General features: G+C 46.5%; 1 protein-coding gene across 1 annotated transcript in view; it reads right to left on the minus strand.

Moving 5' to 3' along the window:
* LOC8032653 (E3 ubiquitin-protein ligase MIB1) overlaps nt 1-2,522 on the minus strand; it is a 522,024-nt gene extending 519,502 nt beyond the window's left edge. Inside the window, exon 1 of the mRNA XM_042286613.1 lies at nt 2,051-2,522. Within this exon, the coding sequence (XP_042142547.1) occupies nt 2,051-2,504 (454 nt within the window). The 5' untranslated portion in view covers nt 2,505-2,522. The remainder of the gene's footprint in view (nt 1-2,050) is intronic.
* Nucleotides 2,523-11,066: the final 8,544 nt, after the last annotated feature.

Below are 11,066 nucleotides of genomic sequence, written 5' to 3' on the forward strand. Positions count from 1 at the left end.
AGCAGGCAAAGCTCACAAACCCAAGCTGGAAGACCAGCAGCCCGGAGTGCTCATGGTCATCTTCAACAAATGGGGTTGAACAGCCTGAAGAGATTCTGAAATCTGACATCTTAGGCATGTCTCCAAACGAAATATTCAGCACAATTATGGATGAAGTACTTGACTCACATTGTCATACAAACTGGCACGTACGCCAAGCAAAAAAATGAGCGTGGATGATTAGCCTAGATGATTTGAGAAAATTCATCAATATTCTTTTGCTGGGTGGATACCAAAGCTTCCCAGTCAACAGCTGTACTGGTCGCTTGATGACGACGTTGGCACCGCGTACGTCTCCAAATGCGTGAGCAGGCGGCGGTTCCTTTACGTAACGCAGTTCTCGAATTTAGCTGACAATGACCTGCTTCCAGGAACAACAGGTAAAATGTATAAGGTGCATCAATTCGTGAACTTGCTAAACGAAACGTTCAGGCAACATGGCATTTTTTCACGAGGCACTCTCTGTTGATGAGCCTATGGTGAAGTACCTATGTCATCATCCTTCCAAGCAGTTCATCAGAGGGAAGTCAATTCCTTTTGGATACAAGAACTGGATGCTGTGCAGTGCGGAAGGTTACTGCTACGCATTTGACACTTACTGCGGAAAGCACCCCACAACAGACACGAGGCCGCTAGGAACACGTGTTGTACTTTCACTACTTGAGGCCATTGCAAATCCCACAAACCATGTTCTGTTCTTCGACAATTTTTTCACCAGTCACGGCCTCCTTGTTACGCTGCAGCAACAGGGATTTCGTGCTACAGGAACAATCCGTGAATTCGCCAAAACAATTGTCCCCTCGCCTCCAAAAAGAAAATGGAATGTAAGCAGAGAGGCCAATCGCGTTTGTGTTTCGACCCAGACGCTGAAGTACTTTTTGTAAAATGGAAAAGTAACAGTGCAGTCACTATGGCAACGAACTACGACAATATTGGGCCAATATGCTCTGTAATACGGTGGTCTGCTGCAGAGCAAAGAAAAGTGAGCATGCTGCAACCAAAGCTGTTCACCAGCTACAACAGTGGGATGGGAGGCAAAGACCTTTTAGAACAAGCCACGAACAACTACTGGATTGGTATTCAGGGAGGAAAATGGTAATGGGTGCTGTGTACACAGATGCTCAATTTAGCGGTGGTAAATGCATGGTGGATTCACCAGATTACAGGAGACTCAAAGCTAGATCTTCTGGCATTCACCAGGATTATTACTCGCTCCTATCTGCGTCTAGGTGTGGAGAACCTAGGAGTGCAAAGGGCTCTTGCATCGGTTGGCTTGGATGTTGTGCTGGACAAAACTGGACGCTTCCCATATAAGCTCCCAAAGCAATTATGTTGTCAGTCTTGCCACCAGAGGTCGATGTGAGCCTGCGAGAAGTGCGATCTTACTCTGTGCCTGAAACATGTTTGCTTCAAGAAGTTTCATGTGCAGAACTGACTCCCACTGGAATTGCCTCTATAAGAGCCCATTGTACTATATAAAGTATGGTGCCATAATATTGTAAAAAATAAATGAATTCTCATGAAAATTTTCACATGTTGTTCCTGCACTTACATACATGTGTCCAAAATTTAAATCGAATTGGGTAACTAGAGATTTCATGGGCCTTAATGGGTTAAATGATGCGTCACGCGTGCATCGTTCGACGTTAGTCACTGAAACGGACTCTACGTGCTCATATGCTCACGAGATCAATCAACAAAGCAACGTACACGATCAAGGCGACCCGCGTCCAAAAACTATTTCCTTGTGAGGCGATCACGCTGGTAAATCCGAAGACGAGAGACACAGGAGTAGGACAACCCCAATGGACACAACAAATTGGTAGAGTCCAGTGATGTAAGGAGGTAAGCTGAAGTAAAACCGGCAACCCAACGAAATCGGTTAGAACCACTCGCGTCGTAACGAAGAATGTTCACTTCCTGGCAAAGACTGAAAGACCGAGTCGATGTCAGAACGACGAGCGGATGACGCTCAAGACTTCATTTGTTTGACACGGGAGAGGAGACCTACCTGTGGGAGCGCTGTCGATGATACGCAGGTCGTAGGTGCCAGAACATCGATAATTGGCAGCAGTACCGTTGTCCCAGACGACCACGACTTCCTCGGACGATTCGAAGTTCCGTACCGTGCCGAGGTGTCCGTCGCCGCCGTCCTGTTTGCCCCATTTCCAGTCGGGTCCCCGCATCACCCTGGACCCGACGCCGTCCATGACATTCGTCCTGTTAGTTCGAGACGGCCCGCAAGAATCCATGTTTAAAAATAGGGCATCGTCTCGAAAAGACAGACAAGAAGGGAGTCGTGAATTTGGTTCGGCAAAGGAGCTTTGCTTTGCTTTTTTGGCCCAGCTCCACACACACACACAACGGGCGCACAGTGGACGAAAACAGCCCGAGAGCTTTTTGAGTGAGCGCGCACGTTCACGTCCGGAGCGAGATTTTTCGAGAGTGCTGTCAGGCTTGGCCATGTTGAAGAGAAAACTTAAAGTGGCGCTAGCTGTTGCTAGCGCCACTTTAAGTTTTCTCTTCAACCTTTGCGCTTTCATATTCATAATTTGTAGAACTTAGTTGCCTCATTAAAGCCTTAAAACGTGTTGGCCTAGAGTCCTAGACACTCGCTGATATCGCCTCTATGGATAGCGCAGTTCTATGGGGGCTGTGCGGCTGAAGTTTCGCCGCGCATACGTAGCGCCACTCCTCCCCCTGGTGAGGCGCGCCCATGCTTGTTAGCAGCACGACGAGCAGACGACGCGGAAGGCTGGTGCGCTTGTTAGGGTGACCACCTTCCTGCCGTCAAAATGCGGGACACGCTGACCCGGCGGTGGGGAGGGGGGGGGGGGGGGGGGGGGTAGGTAAGGGTAAGAAGAGGAGGACGTCATTTTCACGACCGAAGAAACAAGTATTAAAGAAAATTCATCAGCACTCACCCTTTGAAATCCTGTGCTGACCGGAAGAATATTATACAGCTAAAAATTGTAGTGCGGCAATTGTAATGGTAAATATTTTATTAAAGGTGTAAGTTAAAATGTAAAAATCATTAAAAGGAACTACGAAACAGTAAATTGTTTTCGGCTTGTTGTTTTCTGGTCGATGCATACTCTTATACTAACTTGCTCCTACATAAAATTAGAGCCGTGTGTTCTTTTTTTTTTTTCGACATTTGGGAGTTGCAGGCTTTTTGCCTTGTGCAGCCATTTTTACAAAAAAAAAAACCTTTTTAAAACAATTTTTTTTTTGCAAGACACAGTATGATTTGCAAATTTTTCAATAGTTTATTTTTCAACTTTTTGCGAGCAACTTTCGCTTGCAATATTTTGCCTTCAAGGGGAGAGGCACAATGGCGCATGCGTGTCGGACTCCTGCAAGAACGACGGTCGCTTCCCGCAGTGTTTGGATAGAAAATGTCATAACCATCATGATTCACACGCTTACCAGCGACCTCCGCGCTTCCCCGTGCCCCGTTGTTCGAAAGCGGCATAATTTGCGTAGTGAATGTTACGACAATGTGAAATGCGGGACATTTTGAAGATTTTCATATTTCTTGCGGGACGCGGGACGGGTGGTCACCCTAGCGCTTGGCGTGCCGGCCTCGCGCTTTGGAAAGTAATGTACCGAATGCAAAAGGTACTCAAATGCCACAGCATCGTATTAAACAGAAAGGTATCTGTCTCCCGAAAGGTTTTATTTAGTTCCTAGGAGGTGATTCAAGATCGCCAGAAGCATGAATAGCCAGCTGTGCGGAGGACAGGGTTAATTATTGTTTCTCTATCTTGTAGCATGATTCCATAATGCAGCTACGCTTGTCACATTAATAGAAACTTTTCGTAGACCACGCACGACAGCATTCAAGATTTTGGTGTTACTTGTGGGAGCCGTCACTGTGAGGCCGGACTGAGCTCGCGTGGGGCCCGCAATCCGACGCTGACTTTCTACGATAAGCCCATAGCTACTATGGTTCCTTATGGCTTTCGAAAAAATAAACCGAATATACAGTTACCATTTTTTAACAACTTTAAGTTGAGAACAAAGCTCACTTTGCTCACCCGCCAATTTTGTTTCCCGATGTTAGCAAGACAAAGCGAGTAAGCGGCAAAAGACTTGAGGAGAAATCGGGCAGATAATCGTAGCCCTATTGCGTACTGACTTGAACGCATAATTGAAAATAAATTGACAGCTCTATTCTAGTTTTTCTTTATATTTTTAAAATGATGTACTAGTTAGTCCACAACACGTATTCGCTGGCGGCCATAGCTGTGTGCGAGACTGCTGAGCGCGTGCTGATGGCGAGCTTCCACAGTTCTTTTGCAACGTGCATTCCGCACCATCAAGAGTGCCGGTCTCAGCAGCCTATTGATGTGAGCTCGTTCTGAGGATGCGCTCTAAGCAGCACCCACAAATATGGCGTACAGTGAATACTCTCTATAGAACAGGGGTCTCAAACATGGTGCTCGCGGGCCGCATGCGGCCCGGCTGCGAGCCCCCGTTCCCATGCCCCGAGCGCCATGTGCGCCATAAATAATATTTTCATATTTTCGATTCATTTCCGCTTGAAAATAAGATCTGCTCTGTTAACGTATTTGTTTTCCTTCGGACGAAGTATACAAAAAACACTCGACCCCAGGGGCAGCAAACCGTTTTTGAGCCCAGTCACCGAGTTTGAGGCAAGACTCTCACCGGCGTCCCTCCTAACCGTAACCGAATGAACTGTGATTTCAATAGGCGCAGCCTGCGTAGGCGCAGTTTCAAATGCTGCTGGCGGCCAAATTCTCGTCTTTTCCCGCTATATTTCGTGTTTCATTTTCCCGAGGACATTGAGAAAACATTGTAACACATTTGAAAAATAAAAAACAAAAAACTGTAAGTTATTTTTGTTGGCGCGTGACAGAACGAATGCGACTAAAAGTTCTAGTTTTTTTTTTTTCTTTTGATAAGATTTGACGGCGCCGCGCGATTCGCCGCATGTGAAACGACAAAGTGCTTAGCTGTCAAAAATAAATTGCAACAGAAGAGTGCCGAAAGGCATGCCTTCTTCAAGCTCACAAATAACGTGTTTACCGATGGACGGGACACGGACATACAATTTAGAAAGTGTTCACATTCGAACAATGTATTGAACGTACCAGACGATGCAGCGTTATCTTAAAATAATGTATTTGAGAAAGATCTCAAATAACACAGTCACAGTCGACGACAATCCCATCTTGACAATCGGACGGAATCCAAGATGACTTCGTCTTGGGGCGCATTTTGGGGAGAGCTTCCCTTTTTCACAACAACACCCAAGCAAAGGAACGAACGCGACTGACCCGTTTCCCTCTCACCCCAACCCGGACAACTATTTTCGGACATGACTGAGGATTCTACGATGGATTATCTCTGGGAGGGGGCAGAAAAATGTTCGCAAAATCGCGTCGAGGGTCGTACGTTCGCCGTCTTTCACCTCCTTCGTTTCCCGTGAATGTCGAGCAGAAAAGCTTGAAGGACGGGCACTTACACGCCCTATTCCTCACAGTGGAAGAAAATACAAAAGGGTACGCAGCACGCATAAAAAAATTAAGCGGCACTCTCAAGAGGCGCGAGAAAACGTCGAATGCAAAACCGCAAAAACGTAGGTAGAGAACCGCGCTGAGCGGGTCTTCACAGTCCAAGAGAGTGGCAGAAAATTTCTAGCTGATAGAGGGCTCGAGAGTCGCACCAGCCACATCGCATCAACAACATGGCGGCGGCCTAGGAGCGTTTTTTGGAAAGGTGTATAAATGGTATGTCATTCATCACCCACTAAAACAGTTTACATCCTTAAGAGTGTAAACCGGCTTGTTCCAGGGTTAACACCCCAAGGGTGTTGCAGGAACATCCTTAGACCGCTAGTGAATACCCTAAAAAGAGCAAAACGATGAGCTTACAAAAAGCAGAAAACACAAGGTTCCTTATAATCTAATATATATATGGGGTGTTGCTGGGACCGTCGCCTGTTTTGCAACGTAAAACATCAACGTCGTTTGTTTTTTTGTTTCTTTTTTTTTTTTTTTTATTCAAGGGCCGCTAACGCGTCCCTCAGCAAAAAAGAAAAGCAAAAAAAAAAAAAATGATGACATTAAACTCTGGACAGCGACCGCCATCTATGAGCGACGGAGGCAACCAAACAACAAGCTTGCCGGTTGTCTGGTTGCCACCGTCGCTCATAGGTGGCGGTAGCTGTCCGGCGGTCCGGCCTTTCCACTCGGGCGTGCCGACTTGCGGCCGGCCATTACTTCATTCTCATTATAGTACAGCTTCGCTGGTCTTCCTTCTTCACCAGAGTGGAAAGGCTGAAAGTTTTTTCTGTGAATGTGTTTTTGCCTTCCAACCAAACGCATAAAGTGTGCCGTGACGTTTCGGTTTTATTCCGCCATTGTGCAGGGATCCGCAGCTGCTAACGGAGGTATTGTAGCCAATACAATGCCACTTTAGGGTCACGTGACATTCGAATGGGGTCAACGTTACTAGAACCCCTCAGTTGGGAAACTGCCATAGAGCCTGCTTTAAAGGGCTACTCCACCGATTTTTTTAGCTACCTCAACTAACTATATTTTCTGACTCCCCGGCCTTTAGCCTTTCCGGTATGCTATTTAGCATCGCGAAATTCAGAATAGGTATTGTGAAATCGACAAATGAAAATGGTGCAAAAACCAATATTCAAATATTCGCGCACTTTTCAGTGCCGTGACGTCGTGGCAGGCAGGCTTGCCAGTCGAGCAAGTAGTCTAAAAATAGAATATGTTAATCATTTGTTCCGTGCTGGAGCGCGGATACGGGAGCGAGCTTCCAAAGCACTCATTTGACACCAAAAAACTGCTTCAAATCCGTTGGGAACAACTTCTGTAGTCCAAAAAGTTAACCCCTGCCTTCCACTGACGTCACTTTGTTGTTGTTGCCAGTAGAGACTTTCAGTTTGAAAAACATGGTGAAGACCAAAACTGTAAATTCAATAACTTCGCGAAAAAACAATATTTTGACCTAATATTTGGGATACTATTTTAGCAATGTTTGTTGGTTAGTTTAGCAAAATTTCAAAAAAATCGGAGACAATGAAAAAACCGGTGGAGTACCCCTTTAAAAAAGTGGCTCCGATCCGTACTCGAGAACCGAGCTAATGGCGATCGAAACGCCGCCATTTCTCCCGCAGCGTCCACTACGGGAAGTGCATGGCTGCACGCCGAGTCGGGCGAGGGCCGGTGGCGCCATCTCGCAGGGCCATCTCGCAGTAGCTATGCAAAGGAGCTCTTATGTTTCAGCTCGTCGCTGAAGGCTGGCGCTGTATCGTATTTAGCTTGATCTCGGTAGACGCCAGTGGCCCGAGTAACGGGTTTCAAGGGTGAGTTTCCCAACTGAGGGTTTTAGGAACGTTGAATGGGGCGCAGCTGGCGCAGCGACGCATGGGGCGCCGGTGATGGGATACTATGATTCCTGCAGTTGTCTTCGATTGGTGTGTGTTAGCGTCCTGCGCTGCCCATACATCAAAAGTGGTCCCGAAGTGGCAGAAACGTCACAGGAGCCCAGTTGCATGTCGCGATCCTGGCGGTTGGTCGTGAAATGCTGACGAGAAGCTGCAAGTAGCGCAAGCGACCGCGAGTGTTGCTGTCGTCATGGCGTCCCAACTTCTGGTTGCCGAAGCTTCCGTGGACTGCCACACTGGAGAGCGACTTGCAGTAGAACAGGCGTCTGCCACACACACCACAGCTGTTGGGATGCCGCCAGGATCGCGACCGGCGACAGCATCACACTTCTATGACGTCATGAAACGGAAATTGAGGGAACACTTTTTTTTTTGACGGTGTAAACACGTTAGTCGGAGACGCGTTCCAGGCACCGTATAGTGATGGTGACACTGCGCATCGCTGGATTGGCTAAGATAGCTCGTAGCGTCCGCTGCGATCCGTCCTAATGTGAAACGGAATATCGGTGGCTGCAACTTGATTAGATTCGGTTTGAGCGCGTTCGCGGCTGTTTCATCTTTATGTCGTATTCGCTTAATCATATTCTAGTCATTCATTTAATGCGGCGACGAAAACCAGGAATTAACATAAATTTAAAAAATAAGTGAAGCATTAATTATATTTGCGGCTGTGATCACGAATACAGCACTTTCCCAAAAAAGAAAATAACAAACTAAATAATAACGCACAATTGAAAAAAAAAAAAAAAGTTGCAAAGAACGGGTGATAACGCACAGCTGAATTTCGCCGACACTGAATCTTCCTGAATTTGGAAAACCGCAGACCGGAAAGGCGACCGTTAATTTGGCGATCCCCAATTCGCAGTAAATAAAAAGTCTCAAAACGCGGCACGCAAACATTCCGCGGCTGCGAGCCCTCGTTTCCATGACTTTTGAGGCGACGAAATGTGCCATAAGTAACAGTTTCATATCATCGATTCATTTCTATTGTGTTTTATTTTGGGTCGGAGTATTGCTTCGTCTATTTGGTACTCGACCCTTTTACGTGTAAATCGACCGGAATAACAATACCACTGCTAATATAAGAGTGCGCGCTTTGCGCAAGGAAGCACCTCGGATGTACAAACTCTTGCTCAGCAGGATCAACCGCCAAAGATAAAGCTTTGAGCTCGGGCTTCTAGCTGACAGACAAGACCTTTAAAATTAAAGTTTTCTTTTATATTCGTGCTATAAAAATCGTTAGAAAAGCAAAAACTGCCGCATAAAGTGACCTCCCCCTTGTTTTTCGAAATTGTCTGTTGAGACGAATAAATTGTGCGACAGTGCACGGACAATGTGCTTGCTCTTCTATTGAAAACTGCTAGTACTGTAGTTTGGTGGTGTTTGAAATCTTCTTATAACATCAGGTGTGGGCCCAAAGAGTAGTTGCGCATGCAAATGAAAGGTAAAGATGGCAAGACGATGAACTTACAAAAAGCAATGTTCCTTTGTTTGCTTATTAAACATATCCCCCCCCCCCCCCCCCCCCCCCTTCTCCGTTGGCCTCTGTCCCTTCGAGGGTCGGCCATACGGCCCCCACTCTCAAATGAGTTTGAGACCCCTGCCATAAGGATAGTACGAGCACAATTTCCAGGCCCGATAGTCCTGAAGGTGCTTCAATACAAAGTTTGGTGATGTTTTAGTGTGTTGAACATGGTAAATCCCACTGCTTTTTAACACACAGCGGACACGCGGGGTGCGCGAGCAGCAGGGCGTGGTTTATCCTGTGCGCGCTTCTTGCTCTCGTACTTCGGCGTTTTTATCACCAGATACCGGAATCGCATTGCTATGAAGCGATGATAACATGCTGGGAACTTGCCAGCAGCAGGCAAAAGACACAAAGAAAGAAAAAAATAACAAAACTGGCAGGGACAAAAAATGTACTCGCAGATGGTAGGCGGAGCTTCATAGAGTGAAAATACTATCAATGCTGACGGCAGGATTGGAGGAAAAAAAATTCCTCCTGCCTTTTACACAACACCACTTTCTCATAACTCACCATCTGCGAATGCGTATGAACCTGTTTTGGGAATGGACTGGGCCACTGATCTCCATGACGATGTCATAGAGATCAGTGGACCGGACTGATGAGTGGATGGATGCGGCTGAACCACTTTACCGGGCGGCGGCTTGCGCCCGCCCCCCCCCCCCCCCCCCCCCCCCCCCCACACACCTAACCAAATCTTCTAAATTCAACACTTAACTATTCACTGACATTTCCTAACCGTTTTTAGCAAATAGACGACATCAAACGGCGAAAGTTCGAAGTGCGATTGGCGTGCAAAGCAGGGGAGGTAGCGCAATTCACTTTTGAGACGCCAATCATAGTTCGATTCGCATCTAAAAAAAAAAAACAAAAAAAAACACGTTTATATGCGCGAGCGAAGAGCTCTGACTTGGACCGGGATCAGAGCTCCTATCATGCGTAGGCCTTATCCTGCAAGAAATTGATGAAAGAGGCTAAGCAGGGCTTCTTTGACGTTGGTGTCTCAAATATGCTACGGTCAGACCTGAAGAAATTTTGGAGGGCTGCAAACATACACCCTGCAGGTGTGCTTCCATTCTGGGATTCTGGTGACACCTTGTTTGGTGAATCTCAGTTGGCCGACCAGTTCGAGTTTTTCTGCAGTGTTTTCACTGATGAGAATGCTCTTTTAGACTCGACTATATCAGAAATGTCAGTTTAAAGCAATATAAAATGTATTCTGTTTTCTACCTATGGGATTATATGTGCCATTGACTGAGTGCCCACTAACTCTAGTCCTGGCCCGGATGGCATATCCACAGAGTTATTTAAGCTAACCAAATCAATTCCTGGCCCTCTTCTGGGAAGGCTGTTCCAACAATCCTTCTCCATGGGTGAATTACCAGACGATTGGAAATATGCCCATGTTGTTCCTATATTTAAGACGGGGGATAAAAATTCATTTGACTACTACAGACCCATCTCGCTCACCTGTGTTTCATGTAAACTTCTAGAACACATTATATCGTCGCAAATCATGACCTACCTCTACCAATCAACTTATTTTTATTAACCAGCACGGTTTTCTGCGTGGACGTTCATGTGAGACGCAGCTGTTGGAGTTGTTAAATGACCTTCATCATTCTCTCACCTGTCCAGACAAGTCGATGCCATTTTTATTGACTTCGCGAAAGCGTTTGAAGGCATACCACATAACCGGTTGAGATACAAGCTGTCTAAACTAAACTCAATCACAGGCGTTTATAAATGAATAAAAAAGTTTTTGACTAACAGACGCCAATCAGTTGTGATTGGCAAACGCCTCTCCTCCCCTTTTCCTGTGACGTCAGGTGTCCCGCAAGGGTCTGTATTGCGTCCTTTTTCTTGTGTATACAGTCGCCGCGGGAGTTAATAGTTTCACGCGAGCGCGCGTTTATTTCCGAGGGCGCTAGACTGGTGGCTTGCGATAGAACTAGAGATGACGTCAGGGCGAGTTCATGCGGAGTGGACGGGGGAAGCCATCTCAATTCAAGGGAACTGTTGTTATCATCCGCAAGTTCGAATGAAAAGGGGAGATGATTCTGCAGAGGT

The sequence above is a fragment of the Ixodes scapularis genome, unplaced genomic scaffold (assembly GCF_016920785.2).
Source record: "Ixodes scapularis isolate PalLabHiFi unplaced genomic scaffold, ASM1692078v2 PGA_scaffold8__174_contigs__length_109621045, whole genome shotgun sequence".
Taxonomy (NCBI): domain Eukaryota; kingdom Metazoa; phylum Arthropoda; class Arachnida; order Ixodida; family Ixodidae; genus Ixodes; species Ixodes scapularis.